We start from the raw sequence: 22,584 nt of genomic DNA, 5'->3' as shown, positions 1-22,584 counted from the left end.
TGTGTTAACCAGCAATTTCCTGCAAGGTTGTACCTGTTTATACAGATGCGGGGAACATCTGTGCTTACGCTTGCCCAGCCCTTGGGAGGGACTTGCCACAGAAACCCACAGAAAGGAGAAGCCCCCCCAACAGCAAGAGCACCTCCGCAATCACCCCCAGTCAGCGGCCCCTCCGAGGCAGGTCCAGACAGCACCTCAGGAGCGGCCTCATCAGGGCCAGGTCACCGGGTTCTCATCACTCACTGGCCCGCGCGGTTGGCTGAGGGAAGTGGGAAGCACGGGCACTCCAGGTCGCCTCGCTGCCCGAGGTCTGGAGTCCACGGGGCCCTTCCCTCGGCAGCCGTGTCCGGGGGTCAGGTCCAGCTGATCGGGGCCGCCAGGCAGAGCTTCCAAAGGCACCGGCCGCAGGTGATCGTGTGCTCACAGCCCCGTTCGCTCGAGCTTGGTTTGTCACTCACTCATTCATCCACCCCAGGAATGTTTACTGAGTTCATACACACGCCAGGGATGCAGAGACCGACGCCGGGCGTCGGGGAGCGTGTGGCCCGGTGGGAGGACAGGCAGTTGCTTGGGTGACACGGGAGACACAGCAGAGGCACCGCGGAGGTCGAGGAAGATTCCGGAGAGAGGGAAGGCAGACCTGGAGGTTGGGGGTGGGCGGCAGGAAGGAAGAGCAGCGTGTGCAAACCTGGGGCTGTGGGAGAGCCAGGCTGCAGGGCTGGAGTCAGGATGCGGCAGGGGCAGGAGAGTCTGGGGGCGACCAGGGCCGTGCTTGGCTGGGGAGCTCAGGCTTCACACGAGGGGTGTGGGAAGCCTCGAAAAAGTATAAGCAGAGGAGTGAGCGACAGGGCCAAGTGGCCGTCCTCGAAGTGTGGTTCCGGAAGATGGTTCGGAGGCAGGGAGGCTGGTTCGGAGGCTACTGACGTCCCAGCTGTGGCCGGGTGACGAGGCCCTTAGCCTCAGCAGAGGCTGCAGGGAGGGTAGAGGCGGGCGGAGAACAGAGGTGGCCGGTCACAGCGAACAGCCTCCGGGGCTGCCGGGAATTCGGAACACTGGGTCCTTGTGTGTGAATATGTCTTTGCTGCAGGCCCACTGGAGTAATCTGTGCAGAGTATACCAAATAAACACGTACACATTTTTAGCTCTGAGGGGAGAGCGATGCTGGGTGTGGTGACATTTCATCTGAAGAATTCCTCAAACTAGACATTATCGCATATTTACTCAGAGCACGTCAAACTATTAAATACTTGGTGAAACAGAAACTATGTACACCCTGACCTTCCTGCAGGAGATAGCAGCACCACCTGTGGCCTTGTGGAGATTTGCCCGAGGACTGGCCTTTGCACTCAGCAGCCCTCATCCACGCTTAGTAGCACCACCACTTAAGGTGGTCTCTTATGAACACTGTAGATTAACAACAACAACAACAACAATTAACCAGTTAGTGACTACTGGTAAAATAATAAGGGTGAACTCACTGCTACACTTACGAGTTGTAGTGCGCGGTGGCATTCAGAGCCATAGGAACGGGTGAGGCCCCTAGGAAGAGGTTGTAACGTGGGGGAAGGGACCTGGTGGCCAGCCCTGAGTTAGAGGCCAGGGGGAGGGGGACAAGGAAGAGGGCCTGCGATGGAGGAGGGGTGCCTCCAGAGAGGAGAGAGTCAACCTAGGGGAGGGCAATGGGGTGGAAACAAGAGAGAGGAGTGTTCCAAGGAGGGAGTCTTTAACCGTGTCGATGCTGCCAGGAGGCTGGTGCGAGGAGGACAGACGTTGGCGCCCCTGGACTTGGCAACATGGCGGCCACTGGTGGCCTTGACAAGAGTTTTAATGGAATGCTGGGGTAGATGCTTGGCTGGAGCGGGTTGAAAAGTGAATGGGATTGAGCAAGTGGAAATAGCATGAGTAGGGATGACTTCTAGAAGTTTGGCTCCTAAGAGGAGTACAGGGACTTCCCTGGTGGCGCAGTGGCTGAGAATCCACCTGCCAATGCAGGAGACACAGGTTCAAGCCCTGGTCCGGGAAGATCCCACATGCCGCGGAGCAACTAATCCCGTGCGCCACAACTACTGAGTCTGCGCTTGAGAGCCCACAAGCCACAACTACTGAGCCCGCATGCTGCAACTACTGAAGTCCACGCACCTAGAGCCTGTGCTCTGCAACAAGAGAAGCCACCGCAATGAGAAGCCCGTGCACCGCAACAAAGAGTAGCCCCCACTCGCCTCAACTAGAGAAAGCCTGCGCGCAGCAACGAAGACCCAACGCAGCCAAAAATAAATAAATAAATTAATTAATTAATTTAAAAAAAAGAGGCGTAGAGAAAAGAATTAGTGACTACAGAGCAAAGAAGGGTCGAGGCTGTCTGTTTCAGGTGCCGAGACGCAGCCCATTCCCATCCTTGGGCCAAGTCCTTGCCTCCCATCTCCCAGTCCCTGCCCCACCCTCTACTGAGGCCGCCAAGCCTGAGAGAAGCCCAGGCTTCATCAAGCTGAGCGTGGCTCCCAGCCTGCAGACGGCCATCTGCCCTGTCCTGGGGGAAAGAGCCCCCAGCCCTGCCCTCTCTGGGTGGCCTCGGGACGCCCCTGCCTCCTTGTTCCCCACGAGAGGACTGGGGGGAGGCGGGGCCGCCGACCACCAGGGCCCTGACTGCCGCCATGGGGGCTCCTTGCTTTCTCCTAAAAACCGACAGCAGAGCCAGGGTCAAGCGGGGCCCCCCAAGTCTCCCAGGCCGCAGGCAGCCCCAGAGCTGATCATGGAGGAGTTGGGGCCTGCTCAGGGTGGGATAGATGGGCAGTGGTGTCCAGGGCTGTGATGCTGGTGGCGTCCACCACAGGCTGTGGGAACGGAGAGAGGGCAGGGTGGGGCAGGTGTACGATGACCAGGACAGAGGAGCACGGAGCAGCGCGTGGGCGCAGAAGGCGACACGTCCGCTGCACGGGGGAGCCTGCGGCCCTCAGGGGCACAGGGCCCACTGCTCACGGCGCTAGAAGCGGCACACCCCGAGGAGGGTGAGCGTGGATACGCCGGTGGCTGGGAGGTCCTCGGGGAGGCCCAGGAGCAGGCCAAGCCACAGGAGAGACACTGACTGATGGGGGTGCCTGGCACTCGTCCCCACCACGCACGGAAGGGGGACATCCAGAGGCGAACTCTCCAGGGTCAGAGGTGGCATTTCAGAGGTGGAAGCACCCTTGGGGAGCAAGACTCTGACCCTCCCTTCTCAGAAAAAGAAACTGAGGCTCCAAGAGGTGAGCCTGTGGCCCCAAGCCACAAAAATTCAGTGGTTGGCCCGGGCCCAGAATCTGGCTGCACCTGTCACCCTGTCCGCTCCACGTTAAGCTGACTTGTCATTTACCTGGGGGGGAGGATGGGGGGGCTCCTTGCCTGCAGACGCTCCGACCTGGGAGGGTGGTGGTGTAAGAGGAGGTTCCCGAACAGGGCGGAACCAGGGAGAAAGGCCCCGAGAGGCCTTGGAGAGGAGAGAAGAGAAAACACTGTTCACCGTTTGAACCTCTGACTCTGGGCACCCTGGGGCTGAGAGGAAAGGACCTGCGTTGGGAAGCAGCAGGCTCAGCCTCCTCCTGGCCCTGGGGCCTCGGACAGCTGGCCGCAGCCCCGGGCCCCAGGGTCCAGAAGTGGGAGGGAGGCCCTCAGCCGGTGCCTCGCAGGGCTGTCAGGTGGGAGGAGGTGTGACGAGGGTCCTCGCGGGCCGTGGAAGGAGACCCTGGGGGTGGGTAGGGTAAGTCCCCCCTTGTTGGCCACAGACACCAAGTCCCCCCTCCCCACCAGGGTGGGGCTTCCAGCTGGTGGGTGCGCCGCGTCCTCCGCCCAGCTCTGGTGGGTGGAGTGAGGTTCGGGGCCCACGCCCCTCACGACCCCCTCCCCTCCCGGCCTCAGCTGCGTGGTGGACGAGATGGACTTCTCTGCCATGGAGCTGGACGAGGCCCTGCGCAAGTTCCAGGCGCACATCCGCGTGCAGGGCGAGGCCCAGAAGGTGGAGCGGCTCATAGAGACCTTCAGGTGGGACCCTTCCCCAGCACCACTCCCCTCGCACACGCCCGGGACTTGGGGGCGGGCGGGGAAGCAGAGTGGCCGTGAGCCTGGGGTCCAGGAGTCCCTGGAGGGCCGGGAGGGAAGCAAAGATGCGGGACAGACCCCCCGGGCTCTCCCTGCAGGCACCTCACCGTCCCCATCGACCAGCGCATCTTTCCTGAGCGTCTGTGTGAGGCTGGAACGGGGCCGGGAGTGGGGCTCCGGGGGTGTCTGGGTGTGTGACAGCTGCCCCGTCCCCTCGGAGGGGATGGGGACCGAGGTACGGGGCAGACGGCAGTCGGCGGCGGCGGGAGGGGGAGGCTCCCTGGGCTTAAGCCCTCGGAGGACGGGACACGTTCCCAGGCCCCCCCCCCGTCGCTGGAGCTCAGGGAGGCTGCGGGCCCTCAGCAGCCTCCCGTGTCTCCCCGCACAGCCAGCGCTACTGCATGTGCAACCCTGAGGTGGTGCGGCAGTTCCACAACCCGGACACCGTCTTCATCCTGGCCTTCGCCGTCATCCTCCTCAACACCGACATGTACAGCCCCAACATTAAGCCCGACCGGAAGATGATGCTGGAGGACTTCATCCGAAACCTGCGAGGTACAGGGGCGGCGGCGGGAGGAGCGGGGACGCCGCTCGGGTCGTTCCGGGAGTCGCAGCCCCGACGCTAGGTTGTCACCCGGGTGGCCGAGGGCACTGCGGGCCGCTCTCCGGGCCGGTCTCGCAGAGCGGCCCTGGGGAAGGTGCTAGCATGCCAGGCATCGGGGGAGTTTCCAGGAGCGGCTGCCACTGTCCTGCAGCAAGCGGCAAGGGCCCCTGGGCGATGCCCCGTGCCCTCTGTGGAACGTCCTCCGTGGGGCGACCTCCCGGCCCCAGGCACCACGGCTGGTGTCTGGGTGGTTCCGGCCCTTTCGTGCTCCGCGATTTAGGAGAGAAGAGCCACGAGCAGGGCCTTGGGATAAACTTTATGGCGTTTACCAGCCAAGTCGTCTCCTAACTGATGTGTGTTGGATTCAGGTTTCCTGGGTTTCATCGCTTCCTCGTTTTTAGTTTACCTCCAGAGAAAACGGACACTGGAGACAAACTTTTTAAGAGTGTGCATGTCTGGATATTTCTTTTTCTATCCTCAGTCTTGATTGAGAATTTGGCTGGGAGCAGAATTCCCGGTTGGAAACATTGAACTCAGAATTTGGAAGGCGTGGCTCCGTTGATTTTTAGGTGTCAGTGCTGCTACTGTTACAGTTCCTGACCTCCTGCTTATGTTTTTTCACTCGCCCTGAACATTTTTAGGTTCTTCTGTCTTTTGTGTTCTGCATTTTCACCATGATGTGCCTTGTCATGGTCCTCTTTCATCCATTGTGCGGGGTACTACGTTCTTCCTTTTAGTCTAGAAACACATGCCTCTGATTGTGGGAACTTTTTTTTTTTTTTTTTTTGATAGAAAGGAAAGATGCTTTATTCAGAAAAGCCGGCAATCTGGGGAGAAGGTGGACTTCTGTCCAGAGACCAACTCTGAAGATTCTGCTCAACCATGACAATTTTTAAAGGGAAAAAGGGGAAACAATCTCAGTTAATCATTAAAGCAGGAGGTCAGATTCTTTGTCATTTTTCCACTGCATGCAGGTCTGCTGACTTCTCCTGATTTTCCTTGGGACACTGTCTTGCTCAAGCGGTCTGTCTGCAGTTGCATTCTTTTACCCACGTGGTCCGCCTGTGCCCTTGGGGTCCACCTGCAAATTTACTAAAGGGGACCTAGGGATAGAGAGTTAGTCATTCTTTAACTACTTAATTCTTCATTTTTACTCCTTCTAATCCAGGAAAGGAATCAACAGGTTAAGAGTAAGGCATTTTGTACATTTGGTAAAGCAGAAATCAGGAGCTAGGTTGAATGTTGCTTAGTGACCTCATTTTTATGATGAAGGTCTGAGGAAAACAGGGATGAACAAACAGAAAAGGGGCAAAGGAGCTGCTTACAATTTCATCATCTATGTCAGTCAAATCATTAAGCGGTATACCTTCAACTTATACAGTACTGTGCATCAATTATACAGCAATAAAACGGGAAGAAAAAAAAAGAAAATCAGTTGGTACTTTCAGCTGTATCCAGTTGTTGGTTAACTCACAGGTAGACCTGATAATTTAATATTCACAAAATATTTAACCTCAAATAGTAATTGCAGATCAAATTATTTGTACAGACTCCTTTGTGTTCCTACTGGTAAAGCTTTAAAAATTCTGTGAAGTGTAAAAGTTGTGCCTCATCTGGCAACATCTTCGCATAAGCTTATATTATTTTGGAAAACTGCATACATATACTCCAATATACAGTATCTCTAATTAGAATTTATTTTCAGGTGGGAACTCTTCTTAAATATTGTATCTGATCATTTTCCCTCTCCATTTTCCACATTCTCCTTCTGGAACTCCTATTATTCAGGTGTTGGAACTCCCAGTTTGAGCCTCTGATCTTTAGAGCTATCTGCCATCTTTGTCTTGTTTGACTTTCTTGAAGATGTCCCTCGGCTTTATCTTTCAAATCTCCTACTAAGTTTTTCGTTTCTGCTATCTTATTTTTCATTTTCAATAACTCTTTTTTGCTAAGTGTTCCTCTTCTGTAGCATTTTGTTCCTGTTTTGTAGATGCAATATCTTCTTATTGAATATCACTGAAGATATGATGTTTTTTCTGATGAAACTTGGTTGTCCATCCATATTTAACAGTGAGCCACTAAAAGGCTGATTAAAACTCTGAGCATGTATGGGGCTGCTGACTGATGGACATTCTCACAGCAAGATTTAGTTGAGTTGTTTCATTGGGAGACCTGACTGCAGAATCTTTAGATATTTTCTCTTGTGCTGGTTGCTTCCTCAAAAGAGAAATGTCTAGTCTGTTGCCCAGAGGGTATGAGTCTGTCTGCCAGTATTCTGAGATCTTTGTGGAAAATGGGTTGAGGGGGGTCTCCTAATACGTAGACATCATCTCCATCCCCCAGTTTTCAGCACAGACTCCCACCCTTGGCTGGGCGTGGGGTCCCCCAGCCCAGAGTTCCTGGTTCATCCCTTCCAGAGGATGAAGGCTCCATCAGAAGACGGGGGTGGAGGAAGGGGCGGGGATGTCTAATTGCCTTTTAAACTGATTTTCAACCGACTTTCCTGTTGCGAGCCCAACTTCACCTCCACCTCCAGGGGCTGCACCAACTCCAGAGCCTTGGTGGTTCTGAGCCTCCTAACCTCTCTGCTGGCTTCTGTTTCTTCTTTCCCAGGTTTGCTGATCCACGTCCTCATTCACCCACTTCCAGGTCCCCTGGTGCCATTGACTCTTTCCCCCGTCTCTGCCTTTTTTAAAAAAATTCCTTTTTTCTAGGGCATTCAGGAGCAGACGGGGTGCAACCTGCCGTCTTTAACTGGGAGCCCCGTGTGCTCAGTCCCTGGCCTGCTCTTTTGTGCCCCCAGCCTGGCTTCTTCCAGGCCCCTGGGTGCCCGACTTTCAGAACCAAACTTAGATGTGGGAGAAACAGGGTCAATACAGAGGGCCGCTCACAGAAGGTGTAATGTCCTCTTGGCACTTAGGAAGACTCCTTGGAGAGCACTTGCCCAAGATGTTTTATTTTTAATTTTTCCCTCTTAAAAAAAGGAGTGTATAATCATTAAAGAAAGATTTAGAAAAAGTAGAAAGAAGACTTTTTTTTTTTAATTGCCTCTGTTTCTACCTCCCGGGGAAAGTTGTTTTCGTGTTGGTCTATTTCCTGCTGGTATTTCTTGCTGCCAGGGTCTGAACGTCTCTGCGAAGTGGGTGATGGGTGGCGGTCTCCTCACAGCACCACCACGGGGGCTGCCCTCCCCTCCTCACTTAATGCCTCACTACCCACCCACCACCGCCACCCCGTGCTCCCAGTGAGGGGAGAATCTTGTCCCCACTCAACAACTAATCGCTGAGCTCCACGCTCCCTACCGGAGGGGAGGGGAGGGCCTGAACACCGAAACAGCGATGCTCAGCGATGCTCCTGGCGGGGCTGGGGTGGAGGCTGTTAAGACGGGAGAACCGGGGGAGCAAAGGCAGGACCACAGAGGCCGTGTTCAGAGATGGGGAAGGAGGCCTGGGAGGGGGGAGCGGAGGCTCTGGCTATGGAACAGCAGGAGGGGGAGCTGGGGGCATGTGCTGGGCCCTAGTGGAGTAGCTCTGGTGCCTGGCCAAGGAGTTCATCCCTACTCTAGCGGGTACGGAGAGCCAGCCATTGAAGGCTTCGGAGCGGGGACAGGGCAAAATCAAGGCCATTTCATTCTTTGGGAGCGGCAGTCAGGTAGGGGGCGCCCCCTCTCTGGCTCCAGGCCCCTGACACCCCTCCCCTTGCCCGTTCCACGGCCGTAGGTGTAGATGACGGGGCTGACATCCCCCGGGAGCTGGTGGTCGGCATCTACGAAAGGATTCAACAGAAGGAGCTCAAGTCGAACGAGGACCACGTCACGTACGTCACCAAGGTGGAGAAGTCCATCGTGGGCATGAAGACAGTAAGTGCCCACCGCAGAGGAGCGCGCGCCGCGGGGCATCATTTCCCCTCCCGGCGCGGCAGAGGCCCCGTCTCCATCTCCTTCCCTTTCCTTCTCCCTGGCATCTCCTCCTCATCTTTTAGAAACGTGTTCCCCCTCTCCGCTCACTTGTAGTTACTGTGTCCAGTGCCTCCCCCGTGTGCTGTGCGGGGCACCCTCTTCCTTCCACCCGCCCAATTTCCTCATCGCTCCCTGCGACCAGCTCCTGCGGCAGGAGAGACTGAAGGGAGATACTGAGAAAGACTGCCGGGTGCTCTAGGGTCGAAGCATCTGGATGGCCAGATAGGGAGGTTTGGGGTGGTATGGGTCCTGGGCGTCCTGGATGGTCCTACTGAATAGAAGGCAGGAAATGGGCTAAAGCAGGCTCTAGACGTAGGTTCTCAAATCCTTGGGGTGGCCCCTGAGTTGTAGCCCATGTGGCAGTTTGCAGCGTTTTCCAAGTTTGTGATGGTTTTTAAGGGAGCATCGTCTGTAGACGTCAGCAGAGGCTCTGTATACCGTAGACATAAAGGTCCTGGCCTCCATCGCCCTAACCCTAACCTCCCCGAATTCTTGGCTCAGGGAGCAGTTTGGGGACCTCGTCTGAGGCTCTGTGCTGGACCCTTCCGCCCAGTCGTGCGGGGCCGGCCTTTTCTGGCTGGAGCCTGCTGTGCCGAGGTCGCGGACGCCCCCTGAGGAGGCTGTTTCACACACTGGAGCAGATTCGCGGTGTCCCTGGGACCCCTTCCTCTTGCACACTTTTGGGTGTGCAGCAGAGAGAGGCACAGCCCGGGATGTGGGGCTGCCCTCATGAAGGCCTCGGAGGGAAAGGAGTGCACAATCCGAAGGCTCTTTTCAGTTTCCTCCCCCTGCCTTTTATCTGCTCACTGCGTCCAGCACTGTGAAGCCCTCTGGCCCAGCCCTGCTCCCTAAGGAGCCTGAGGAAGGGGAGAGAGCCCGGGGGAGGAAAGAGGGAGGGTCGGGGCCAACCTGGGCCTGCATCTGCTCTTCCGGAAAGTGGGCGCCGGGGGCAGGAGGGCTGCGACCTCGGCGGCTGCCCCGGCTGTGAGCGCTGTGCCCTGGCCCAGGTACTGTCAGAACCCCATCGCCGCCTGGTCTGCTGCAGCCGGCTCTTCGAGGTGACGGATGTGAACAAGCTGCAGAAGCAGGCCGCGCACCAGAGGGAGGTGTTCCTCTTCAACGACCTGCTGGTGGTGAGTGGGGACCCCCAGAGGGCCGGAGGCCCCGAGGGCTCCGAGGGCACCCTGCCCCCCAGGATGCCATGATGCTGCATACCCCGTGGCTGATTTTCCAGCGTGGGGTGTGAGGTAGCCCAGGCAGATACGAGCCTTCCTACTTTGTTAGTTATGAAGCCGAGGCACACAGAGGTCATCTGCTCGCGGTTCCCGGGTCCTGGTGCGAGTGGATTAGATCGCAGAGCCTCTGCATCCCCCCACTATGGGGAACCTGGGGCTGGAGGGTACAGGGCTGCACGTCCGTCCCACGGCCTGGGAAGTGCAGGAGGCCTGGGGGGGGGGCCCACACTGTCCCTGGGCCCAGGGGGGATGCTGGCCTGCATGTGGGTGTGTGCATGCGTGTGGGCGCGTGTGTGTGTTTGCGCACGTCTGTGGGGAGCTCGGCCTTTGCTCTCTGAACACAGGTATCCATACAACAAATATTTAACGAGTACCAACTATGCCCCAGGCGGTGTTCTAAGTGCTGGGAAGCAGAGTGAGCAGGGTCTGGCCTCTGTCTTTTCCTCAAACCCCATACCTTCTCCATCCACGAGTCATACTGGCACTACCTCTAAAACCGTCCCAAATCCAACGCTCCCCGCCTGAGGTCCACCTCCGCAGAGTAACGGAGTCAGCATCGCCAGCTCCCGGACCTCACCTCCCTCCACGCCTCTCCTCTGCCGCCCGCCCCCTGCCCCACCAGCTGCCTCCACAGGCCGACTCCAGGCTCCGTCCCTCTCGGGCCTTAATCTTGCGGCTCCATCGTCTGCTTGAAAAGCTCCCCAGACCTTGCACGACCCCCTGCCTCTCCTCGTTCAGTGCAGACGCTCTCCCCGCACCTCACAGGTGGCCCCTGCCCACCCACCGTCTAGTCCTGACCCTACTTCGTCTTCAAAACACCTACCAGTTTCTGCAGTTACCCTATGTATCCGTTTCTTCACGTTGCTTTTTGGCGATGATGGATTGATCCACTGATGGATTCATGGACCCTGAGGGTCCTCCTCCCCGGAGGGAGGCACCCTGAGGGCTGGGCTCCCCCGTCCTCTCCTGTGTCCCAGCGCCCAGCTCAGAAGGTGCCGAAGAAACATTTGTACACCAAGCAATTGCTACCTCAGCTTGCGTTTCAGGAGACAAGGGAGGTAGAAAATAATTAAGAAGACAAACAAGATAATATCAAACCGGGGGAAGGTGCTATGAAGACAACAAAGCAGGGTGATAGGTTGGAGTAGCTGGTGTTAAGGTGGATTTTTTTTTCTCTTATCTTGTTTTTGTTTGTTGTAAAGGCTGGTGAGGGAAGGAATCTCTAAGGAGGCGGCATTTGAGTTAAGATCTAAGTAATGAGAGTAACCCAACCACGCAAGAAGCTGCAGGGCGAGTTGTGGAAGGCAACAGCAGGTGCAAAGGCCCTGTGGTAGGACTGAGCCTGCCCCGTTCAAGCTATAGAAAGGGCAGCATGGACTGAACATAAAGCCAGAGTAAGGCAGGGACCAGACCAGGTGGGGCTTACAAACCAGGGCACGAAGTGTGGACTGGCTTCTAAGTGCTGTGGGAATGGCCACTGGAGCATTTTGTGCAGTGAAGACCGTATTTTTTTTTTTTTTTTTTTTTTGCGGTACGCGGGCCTCTCACTGTTGTGGCCTCTCCCGTTGCGGAGCACAGGCTCCGGACACGCAGGCTCAGCGGCCATGGCTCACGGGCCCAGCCGCTCCGCGGCATGTGGGATCTTCCTGGACCGGGGCACGAACCCATGTCCCCTGCATTGGCAGGCGGACTCTCAACCACTGCGCCACCAGGGAAGCCCCTGAAGACCGTATTTTGATATTGTGTCTGTACATATGTATGTGTGTATACATGTGTGTATATGTGTGTGAATGTATCCTAAGTGTGTAAGTGGGCATGTGTGTGCGTGTCTCTTTTTGGGTGTTTACTTGTGTTCACAAGAGCCCTGGGTGTTCACTCATCCAGGTGTGTAAGGCACGTTTATACACACGCACACCTGTCAGTGCACGGCTGTCCCCTGTCTTGGACAGATTCTCAAACTCTGCCCCAAGAAGAAGAGCTCCTCCACGTACACCTTCTGCAAGTCCGTGGGCCTCCTGGGCATGCAGTTCCACCTCTTTGAGAACGAGTGTAAGTCTCGGTCACCCGTGGATGTGGCAGAGGGCGGGGGGTGCGGGGGAGGGGGAGGGGCAGGCGCTCCCGAGGCCCCCTCCTCACCCGCGGCTGCTCACGGCCTGTGGGGCCTGGGGTCTGGTTTCCAGATTACTCTCACGGCATCACACTGGTGACCCCGCTCTCGGGCTCCGAGAAGAAGCAGGTGCTGCACTTCTGCGCCCTGGGCTTGGAAGAGATGCGGAAGTTTGTGGAGGACCTGAAGGAGTCCATCGCGGAGGTGACGGAGCTGGAGCAGATCCGCATAGAGTGTAAGGACGCGGTGAGCCCAGAGCCTCCGCGAGGCCGGGCTCCGGTCAGCGGGAGCAGGGTCGCTTGCTGACAGACACTCCCTGCACCCCTGTGGAGGGCGTGTGGGCGAGCCAGGCCCCTCCTGCCCTCCCGAGCCCTCCCTGCCCCAGCCCCACGGCACCATCATGGCTGATGGATGCCTCACAGTTAAGGCGAGGCACCTGAGGGTGTACGCATGCGTGTGCACATGTAGCCAGGCTGTGGGGCGGCGTGTGGGCCCCTCGGAACGGAGAACTCGGCTGGGTTTGACCAGGACCAGCGAGCGAGCCGGCCCTAAAGGCGGGCTTGCAAACCGAGGAGGTCCGGGCCTGGAGCACTTCTTCCCACCCAACCTCCCTGGCAGCCTCCTCCCCTGACCCAGTCCAGATTCACACGTCACACCTGGTTGTTTCATGGTTTTCACCTCTTCTAACCTGGAGTAGGCCCCCACTTAATTTTTTCATAACGTCATCTCCTTGAAGAGTCCAGTCTGGCTTTCTGACTGTCCCCCGTCTTGGAGTTGTCTTCTGGCCTCCAAGGAGTGCCTTGGTCCCCGATTGCTCCCGTTCAGGTATCGTAGACAATCTCTGTGCCTCTTCATCTGTCCGGGTGGTTTACCGGTCACCTCTTAGTTCAAGAAAAGAGCAGTGACACCCTGTGGTCTCTGCCCACCTAAAAGCTTTCCTGGTGAAGCATTGCAGCGGCTTCAAAGAGGCTTTAAAGGAAAATTAAGTAAGAATGGATTCAGAAACTAAACAGAAAATAAAAACAGACTCCAGGTCTGCCTTACATGGCCACGTAGTTGAAAAGTATTTCTAAATTGGTATAGATCCCTTGGGCAGGAGGAAAGGTGGTGGGAGTTTCTGAGCAGGGGCCAATGCGCCAGGGCGGTGCTATTTCATCAGCATCTTTGGAGCACCTACTGTGTGCCAGGTGGTTTGTTTAGGTGTTCACGGGGGGGCGTGCAAGGCAGATGTCGGCCCCCACTTCACGGATGGGACTCAGAGCAGTTAGGGGACGTGTCTAAGGTGCATATTAGAAGCGGAGGATCTGGCAGAGTTGCAGTGAAGTCTGATCCTAAGGTTCATGTACTTCCCACCCTGAAAAGGAGAGGACAGCCTCTGTTTATAATTTCCTAAGGAAACAACAAAATCAGGTTAAAACAAAAACTCACCAGGGACTTCCCTGGTGGCGCAGTGGTTGAGACTCTGCCTGCCAAGGCAGGGGACACGGGTTCGTGCCCCGGTCCGGGAAGATCCCACATGCCGCGGAGCAACTAAACCCGTGCGCCACAACTACTGAGCCTGCGCTCTAGAGCCCGCGAGCAACAACTACTGAGCCTGCGCTCTAGAGCCCGCGAGCCACAACTACTGAAGCCCGCACGCCTAGGGCCCGTGCTCTGCAACAAGAGAAGCCACCGCAATGAGAAGCCCGCGCACCGCAACGAAGAGTAGCCCCCCGCTCACCGCAACTAGAGGAAGCCTGCGCTCAGCAACGAAGACCCAACACAGCCAAAAAATAAATAAAATAAAAATAAAAACACCTCACCGGACCAGACTGTGAAACTAACTCAGTATCGCCTGGTACAGGGAGGGTGTAAATTCCCTTTCTGCTCTCCGTCGGCGACGTGAGTTCAGGGGTGTAACGGACAGACTTTTCAATGCCACCTTTGCTGTTGATCTAGAACATTCTCAGAGACACACCCTCTTGTCAGTACATCCTAGATAGGTCCGCACAGCCGCGGAGCACAACGCCCACAGGTGGGCACCAGCATGGCTGCCAGAAGTCCCTTCCCCCATCAGCCTGGGAGCAGCACGTCCTGCCCCTCCAAGTACTAAGGAGGAGATATCGCCAAGGTCCGTGTGCTGAGGGCAGGAGGGCAGGGACCAGGCTCCTGTCTGCTCCTATTCTTCAGATGGAGAGAAAGGGAGGAAAGCTGAGGACAGAGGAAGGGCTGCTCAGAGAGGCAGGGGAAAAGGAAGTAGAAAACAGGAAAAAGTCGCCACAGCTCCCGTTTCTCGAGCACTTACTACACGCCCACGCTGGGCTGAATGCCGAGCCTATTGTATGAATTGTTGCTACATCTTTCCAGGAGGTGAGAAGTATCTTCGTGTTGCAAATAAGGAAACTGAGTCTAACAGAACTTAAGGAAGTTGTCCAAATTCACGCAGTCATTGACAGAACAAGACTGGCACCCAGGTTCCTGGGATGCCTTGCTTGTAATTACAACGCTAACTTCTCCAAAGCCAAGACGGCCCCTCTGGGGAGAGACAGCCACTCTCACTTCAGTAAAAATATTGAGTATTGCTTGATGGTGTGACTCGGGCAATCGGCACAAATGGTTCTGGTTTGGGGTTTGCAGGCCGGTGCCCCCAGATTACAGATGACTAGACAGGCAGAAAATGGGACCCAAGAGAGTAGCTTTAATACAAGGAATTTGAGTGATGTCTCCTGGAAAAGAGGAACGGAGGAGAGATTTAATAACGGCTGTCAAATCTCCAAGGAGGGTAACTGGCCGTTCTCCAGCACCACCGAGAAAAGACAGGAAGGAACAGGTTTACAGTCTAGAGAGAGGAATTAAAGCCGAGTAGCCAGACAGACCTCTGCCGGGCCCTCGGGCGACTGGGACCTCCTCGTCGGGGGAGCTCAGCCAGCTGGCTGGACGGCACCAGCGGTGCTGAGGCTGCTACACCAAGTGAGCCTTTGATGTCGTCACAGGAGCTGATATTTACTGAGCCCTTGCAACATCCAGGCCTTGTTCTAAGTGCCTTAATGTCTTTCCTCCTGTGATCCTCTTTTTTTTTTTAAAATAAATTTATTTATTTATTTATCTTTTATTTTTGGCTGCGCTGTGTCTTCGTTGCTGCGCATGGGCTTTCCCTAGTTGCGGTGAGTGGGGGCTACTCTTCGTTGCAGCGCACGAGCTTCTCATTGCGGAGCACAGGCTCTCAGCATGCAAGCTTCAGTAGTTGCAGCATACGGGCTCAGTAGTTGTGGCGCACGGGCTCAGTTGCTCCGCAGCATGTGGGATCTCCCCGGACCAGGGCTCGAAGCCGTGTCACCTACGTCGGCAGGCGGATTCTTAACCACTGCGCCACCAAGGAAGCCCCCTCCTGTGATGCTCTTGATGACACTCAGAAGTGGACGCTGCAGTCCCCTTAGGGAGGCACAGAGAGGCTAAGTAACCAGCCTGAAGCCACACAGCCAGGCAGCGTCAGAGCCGGGATGCAGACCCAGGCTGTTGCCTCCCTCCCGTCAACCCCCTGCACCTCCTCTCTGGCTGCCGGAACAGGCGCTGCCAGCCCCGGCACTGAAGCTGACATGGAGTGGGTGCCGTGTGTCTGGGAGCCCCTCTTCCTCCTCCTGCTCTCGTCTCATTTCTCCTCTCCCCTCTGTGTGCTAGAGGTCGGGGTTTCTCTCCATTCACGAGCCTCTCCGTTCCCCAGGGGAGCTGGAGAAGCAGCAAGGAACGAAGACTCTCTCCTTCAAGGCCGGGGGAGCCCAGGTGGACCCACAGTCGAAGCAGGGATCGCCCACAGGTGAGTTCCAGACCTGCGGCCCTGGCCCACGTGGAGGCCACTCAGTGCCCCTGGCCTTGGGGTCCTGGGGATTCGGGTGAGGGAAAGGCTCGTTTCCATGGCCTCATCTGCTGGGGCTTTAGCAGTGAGATTGAGGGGGAAGGTGAGAGAGAAACGTGTCCACTTACAAAGGTCACTGTTCCCCCTGGAGGCATCAGGCTCAGGGCTCTGACATCCTGCCCCAGTGCCCGCTTGTTCCCTCTGCACATCGGGGGTTAGGGGTGTGGGAAAGGGAAACCACATGAGAAAAAAAATGCCGTGTCTGTGGCTGGGAGCAGGTGAGAAGGCAGGTGGCCAGAAGGGTCTGGAAATCTTGATCTGCCCTATCAAGACCTCTCCCTAATGAGCCAACATCACTCTCTAATCCCAGGCCTGAGTCAGCACCCTAAAACCCAGATGAACCCTCAAACCCAATTTCTCAAATGATTTCTTCAAGTTGAATTTTCACTCCAGACAAGTCAAGCCAGCTTCAGGTTTTGTATCACCTTCGGCCACGTTCTCTAGACCCGCTCCCACTGCCCCCTCCTACCTTCCCCCCTCCCCCCAACCTGCAGGGAGGCAGGAAGAGTTGTCTCCACCCCTCACCCCCCCACCCCTGCTCCATCTGCCCCAAATAGAAAAGAATTAGGAGAGGTGGCATGAGAATTAAATCCCATCCCAGCAAACCCCAGCGAACCATCCAGAACTGTTCACTAATTAATTCAGTCATTTATTCCTACATTTAATGAACACGTACTGAGTGCCTGCCATGTGCCTTGTGCTAAGCCCTGGAAAGCCAGGGTCCCAGCAAGACGTCAGCTTGAGCTGAGACACTCCAGTGGGCTCCATGCTGGTTCCAAACCCCCGGTTACAGTTATGGCCGTGGCGCCGAGATGCTGTATTAGCATCACAGGACTGGTCACACCAGCTGGGAGAGGAGATTTGTTTTCCAAGCAAGACTCGGGGCTCTTTTAGCTCATGGAGACCCTCACTATGGTGTCTCCTCTGTGTATGGGTCTGACCTGCCACCATGCGTTCATAATTCTCCACCCGCCCAGGTTTTCAGCTGGTCCTTCATTTCTTTCTTTCTTTCTTTTTTTTTTTTTATAAATTTATATTATTTATTTATTTTTGGCTGCATTGGGTCTTCATTGCTGCGTGCGGGCTTTCTCTAGTTGCGGTGAGCGGGGGCTACTCTTCCTTGTGGTGCGCAGGCTTCTCATTGCGGTGGCTTCTCTTGTTGCTGAGCACGGGCTCTAGGTGTGCAGGCTTCAGTAGTTGTGGCACACGGGCTTAGTTGCTCCGTGGCATGATTGGCAGGCAGATTCTTAACCACTGCGCCACCAAGGAAGTCCTGGCCCTTTATTTCTACAAGGTCAGAGTACACGCTTGTTTTCACAGCTGTGTAATAGAGTCAAACCTCAGCCGTGATTGATTCCCGGACACCCTGCCCCACTCCACTCTCTGCAGCCCAGCCTGCCTCTTTGGGAAGCTGCAGCCCCTGGCCAGGCCCTGATGTGTATCTCCGGGGCCTTGTCCATCAGTTCCCTCCCCAGCTTCCTCTTGTGCTACAGAAAGCAGAGGGATGTGCACAGCAAGAGAACTAGCACCCTCCCTAGGGGTGTGAGAAATCAGAGGGGCCCCGGCCGAGGGCTCTGGGGTGCCTGCTGGGGGTAGGGGTGGGAGTCAGGGGTGACTGAGCCAGAAATAATCATCAAGCTGTCCCCGGGTGTCTGCAGGGTCCCTGGTGCTGTGCCAGGCCCATCAGGAAGCCCTGGTAGCAGTCAGAGCCATTATCAGCTATTTGTGCCAGGCCCTGCCCTGTGGCTCGTGCAGCTCGTTGAATCCTCACCACTCAGCTAAGCAGCAGGAACAGGAAAGGAACGCGGCCCCTCCTTCTCGGAGCCTGTGCCACAGACACAGAGGAGCCCCCTTTTGCTCTGGGAACCAAGAACCAAGGCCTCCTCACAACCAACCTGCACAGTCCATATGGGGCGCTCTGACTGTGGGTAAAGGAGACTCCACAATACCCAGCAAGGAAAAACGCCAGAGACCTTCTAGTCCATGAGCGCCCAGAGAGGTGCAGCATCTTGCCCAAGGTCACACAGCTAGTACGTGGCAGAGCTGGGCTCAGGCGCCCAGTCCACTGCCCCCGGCGTGGTGGGGGCCCTGGAGTCTCCGGCCGCCACATTGAATTGCAGGGAGGCTTGGTTGGGGCATGCGGGGCGGCGGAGACAGGGCTTCGTGCGGGGACAGGGCCAGGTGGAGAGTGAGCCCTGTGCTCTTTGCATTTAAAGCCAAAAGGGAGGCGGCACTGGCAGAGAAGGCGGCGGAGAGCACGGCGGAGGTGAGTGGAGGCCTGGTTGCCCAGGTGAGTGAGTCTGTGCCCCCTGCCCTCTTCTCACTGTCTCTGTTGTTTCTCTTCTCAGGTTTTAATCAATGCCTCCCCAGCCCGACTCACCATTTTACCAATTTCAAGAGATACAATTAAAAGTTACTGCTAGCATGGGTAATACCACTCTTCCAGCACCTAATCAAGCCACAGTGCCCCCTCCCGTTCCCCAGCCCGCCCTCCCCACCGAGCCCCCCAGGCCAAGCTCCCAGACTAATGCGTGCAGATAAAGCCCCCAACACCCCCATCGCATCCCTCCCGCAGTCCCCCGAATCCGCCGCCCCGCACACTGCCATGGTCCTGATGCTCCCGTATCAGAGACCAAGGTTCCCTCCTCCACATCTTGCCAGCCTCTGTAGCAGGGAGCCTGGCCCCTTCGAGAATCACCCCTTAGGTCTGTTGCCCGAGTGAGCACGGCGGGGCAGACCCTGTCCTCCTGGATGCCTCTGGGGAAAGTGGAGGCGGCTGGGAGGGTACAGTTTCCACCCAGGACAGCTGGTCCACCTGGAAAGCTGGGCTCGGGGTGGGATACGCAGGAGGAGGTGAGGCGAAGTGGGGGTGGGGTTGTCTTAGGGCTTCTCTGGGAGGGGGGGCGGGCAGCTGCTGCATCTGAAGACTGTCCACATTGGAGGGAGGGGACTGGAGAAGTAGCAGCAGCAGCTGGTGCCTACCAGGTCCCCGGTGGCCACCTGGGACGGGCATGCAGCTGCCCTGCAAGTCTGCTGGGCCCCAGCCCTCCCCACTGGCTCCCCTCGGACCCTGGTGAGCCCCTCACTCCTTTCTGCCAGGCCTCCAGGGACCCTCACTGCTCACACAGACCCTCACTCCAAACTGGAGGAGCCCTGCCCCCAGCCTGACTAAGCTTGCAGAAGCCCCAGGACACCCCAGAAAACCCCAGCTTCTCCTCTCTCTCCCCACACACACACCTGTGTCTGGAGGAGGCACCTTCACATGGAGGAGCTTCCTGCCCCAGCAGCTGACAAGCCCCCAGGGTGGGTATGCCATCCCCTGCCCCTCCTCTGCCCATCATCCTGCAGCTGCCCGTTCTCCAGCCTTGCAGATAAACACCGAAGTTACCAGCCCTTCGGTTTGTTCTACCAGCCCTGCCTGTGGCTTAGCCCCCCCTGCCCAGGGAGGACCGCGATCTGGGGGCCATTATCCCCTCCTCCCCGGCCCAGGGGGCCACGTGGCTATCTGCAAGGCTGCCACCCCGGCTAGTCCCAGGGCTCTGACAGCCTCTGCTCGCCTGCACAGAGGCGGCCTCACCGCCGGCCTCTCAGCTGGACCCTGAGCTCCCGCGTGCCCCCCCCGCCCCCGCCACCGTCCTTGCCTGGCCACCCCCCTGGCAGGCGCTTCTCCAGCTTGTCTGAGCTGTCAGGCTGCTACTCATGTTCCGTCTCTCCCCCTCTCCCTCTCCCTCCCTCCCTCTCTCTTCTTTCTTTCGTCAGCAGGGAGGGGAGAAGGGGTCAGAATGAGGGAATGTTCTGCAGGCACTTCCTGCTTTTCACTTACTGACCAGAGGGAGGTGCAGACAGCGGAGGGGGAGGGGGGAAGGGGAGGCGAAGAGGAGGTGCAGGGTGAGGCCAGGGCTGCGGCCACAGGGGGGCTCGGAGGGTCCGGACTGGGGCGGCCAGGAGTTTGCCTGGGGCAGGGCAGCTGTAAAGTCTGGGGGCGGAGAGCAGAAGGCCTCCCCCGCTGTCTCAGGCCACTTTCTCCCAGGGAATAACTCAGAAGACGAGCGGGTGGGGAAAGGGGCCGCACCCACCCCTCCCCAGCTGCAGTGGACAGAAGCCTCCTGTCCCAGCGAGGACCACAGAGGGCTCCCCGAGAGGGAGGTGGACGCAGCCCTGCTCTCGGCCCACCCCAGGGCTTGGCAGGGCACTGAGGGTCTCCGGGGCTCCTGTGATTGGTTGGGAGGCGGGGGCAGCTCAGGCTTAGAACACACGGCAGAGGCTGGAGGTTGAGAACGGAGAGTAGAGGCTGCAGCCTGCGGAGCTTGGCGGTGGGGGCTTGTGAGAACCCAAGGGCAGAGGAACGGGGCTGGAGAGCCGAGCAGCCCACCAGGGCAGTGCCCGGACCCAGGAGGGGGTGTCCCTGAAACTGCACCTTTTGCCAGGATCTGCTGGCCTAGGGCTCTGAGATAGTTCAGGGCAGGGCCCTCCTGGTCTAGACCTGGCCATAGGATGCCCTCCCCTGCAGCCTCGGTTTCCGCCCCCCGTGCACTGAGCAGCAGGCCTGGGTGGTGGTACCCAAGGGCATCCGTAGAGAGAAGGGTCTCAGCCACTCCCTGAAGGGCCCAGGTGTCGGAAGGGGATGGTGTGTCGTACCTACAGGCTGGTGAGCCGGAGGGATGAGGAATTAAACCCCTCTCCTTCCAGAATCCTCCGATTTCTTCCACCTCCCCTGCTAGCAAGAGGAAGCCAGGCTAGTTCCCAGTGCCCTCCATGGGCCACCCCCTTATGCCCCAGCCAAGGGGGAAAGATTTGAGCCCTTTCTGGGTTCCCCCTCCTGCAGCGGGACGGGTTTCTCCAGGGCCCAGGTTGGGCCAGAAGGGCACCTGGGGACCTGGCTCTGGCCTTGGCCGCTCTCGAATGTGTGGGCACAGCCCTGGGGAGTCTGGGAGGATGGGGCAGGTCCAGATCACCCCTCGGGGGTCCCTGGCATTCCAGGGTTTGGACACCTTTGTGATTCACAGTGATGAGAAGGCCTCCCTTTAAGAAGCTGGTGGGAGGGTTAGGGGCTTGCAAAGCTCCAAGCCACCTGCCTCCTGCCTCTGTCCCTGTGTCCGCCACACACCCCTGGGAGGCAGGGCGCAGGCAGATACCCCTGCTTTTCCAGCTCAAGGTTGGTGGGAAGGCGGGTGGGCGCCCACCCGGGGCCCAGGGCCACCCAGCAGGACCTGAGTCCATCGGTCCAGCTGCCCATCCCACAGAAGGAGTCAGGCCGCTCAGGCCGGGTAGAGCACAGCGTCTCTGGACTCCACCCAGGCTCAGCGCCTCTGCCTGGCAGCTGGGTGCCCTCTAGGTGGCGGAGACATGGGGAGCGGGCCGAGGTGAGGGCTGCGAGCCCCTGGTGGGCACAGCGGCCGGGGAAGGGGGGAAGGGAGGCCCAGGGTGGCCAGTCCTAGCAGCTGGGACTTAGTCTTGTAACATTTCACACTTCTCTGGCTGTTTCTAAACTAGGTGTCAATTCACAACAGGCTTCAAACGTCCCAGCACTACTCCGGGCTGGGGGCCGAGAGGGGAGCACCAGCGCCAGACCTGCAGCCTAGCCCCTCGAGGGAGCAGCCCCCTCTGCAGCCACCACCGCCGCCCACAGCCCCCGGGACCCTGGTGCAGTGCCAGCAGATTGTCAAGGTCATCGTCCTGGACCAGCCCTGCTTGGCCCGCATGGAGCCCCTGCTGAGCCAGGCCCTCTCCTGCTACTCCTCGTCCCCCTCCACGCCCCTGGGCGGCCCGGGCTCCCCCGTCAAGGCGGTCCACCAGCCGCCCCTGCCCCCCGCCCCGCCCCCCTACAACCACCCGCACCAGTTCTGCCCGCCTGGCTCCCTGCTGCACCGGCGCTGCTGCTCCAGCGGCGCCAGGAGCCTGGTGTAGACTCGGCAACCCCCCTGCGCTGCTGTCCCGGGGGGCTGCGTCGGGGCCCCCGCTGCGCCTTCACCCGCTGCTCCCCACGCCCGGCGCGCTGCCTTCCTGGCCGCTCACCACTGTCGTTTCAGAGAGAGAATCCCAGTCCCTGGCACCTGGTTTGCTTGGCCCAAGCTTCCCTTGCTCAGTTGAGCGACCCTCCCCCCAAATCTGCAGACACCCCTCACTCTCCTGGGGCCCAACACAGCCAGGCACGGCCAGGCCTCCTCTCCCCCCACCGTTACTCTGGCCACTTGGAACAGGGACTGAGGGCCTATCCGGCTTCCAGGCCAAGTCTGCCAGGCGCGAGGGCTGGGTGGCCAGCACCCAAGCCTTAGACAGAAGGTGGTCTGGCTCACCGCCCCAGCGCCGGGTGCCATGCTGGGTGGGGGACAGCCGGCCCTGGGTCCCTGGAGCGGCCAGGTAGGGGGAGGCATGAGGAGGGGGCTTTCTCTGCTGCCCCCCGCCCCGCCAAGCCCGGCAGTCTCAGGAGGCGACTCCTCTGTGCCCAGGGACGTTGGCTGTCCTGGCCACAGACTCCCCTCCTCCCAGGGCCTCTCCTGCTTTCTCAGGGGCTGGGGCGCTGCCTGCCCAGGGCTGCCAAGACTTCAGGAGAGCACTGGGAAAGGGGGGGGAGGGGAGGGGGCACCCATCTCAGCTCTCTCTCGGTCAGTTCAACAGAGCCAGGGAATCAGGAGGTCACGTATCTACAAAACGCGCCTTTTAAAGATTTTCTTGTTCTCTAGCCCCAAGTCATACCCAGCCAGTGCAAAGTGCGCC

The 22,584-nt window shown here is 58.1% G+C and overlaps 1 protein-coding gene across 2 annotated transcripts in view; it reads left to right on the top strand.

Annotated features, from left to right (window-relative positions):
* IQSEC3 (IQ motif and Sec7 domain ArfGEF 3) overlaps positions 1-21,774 on the top strand; it is a gene marked incomplete at both ends in the record, with an annotated part of 87,989 nt that extends 66,215 nt beyond the window's left edge. Inside the window, 9 exons of one of the 2 annotated variants that reach the window (XM_081250192.1) lie at positions 3,892-4,014; positions 4,460-4,626; positions 8,395-8,534; positions 9,641-9,766; positions 11,818-11,917; positions 12,049-12,210; positions 15,676-15,768; positions 18,084-18,133; positions 21,361-21,774. In XM_081250192.1, the coding sequence (XP_081106318.1) occupies positions 3,892-4,014; positions 4,460-4,626; positions 8,395-8,534; positions 9,641-9,766; positions 11,818-11,917; positions 12,049-12,210; positions 15,676-15,768; positions 18,084-18,133; positions 21,361-21,774 (1,375 nt within the window). Of the gene's footprint in view, positions 1-3,891; positions 4,015-4,459; positions 4,627-8,394; positions 8,535-9,640; positions 9,767-11,817; positions 11,918-12,048; positions 12,211-15,675; positions 15,769-18,083; positions 18,134-18,215; positions 18,291-21,360 lie in introns of those variants that run through there. The other variant, XM_081250193.1, reaches the window with a different exon arrangement.
* Positions 21,775-22,584: the final 810 nt, after the last annotated feature.

The sequence above is a fragment of the Mesoplodon bidens genome, assembly GCF_964165515.1.
Source record: "Mesoplodon bidens genome assembly, chromosome: 11".
Lineage (NCBI taxonomy): Eukaryota > Metazoa > Chordata > Mammalia > Artiodactyla > Ziphiidae > Mesoplodon > Mesoplodon bidens.
This window is presented reverse-complemented; position numbering and strand designations above follow the sequence as displayed.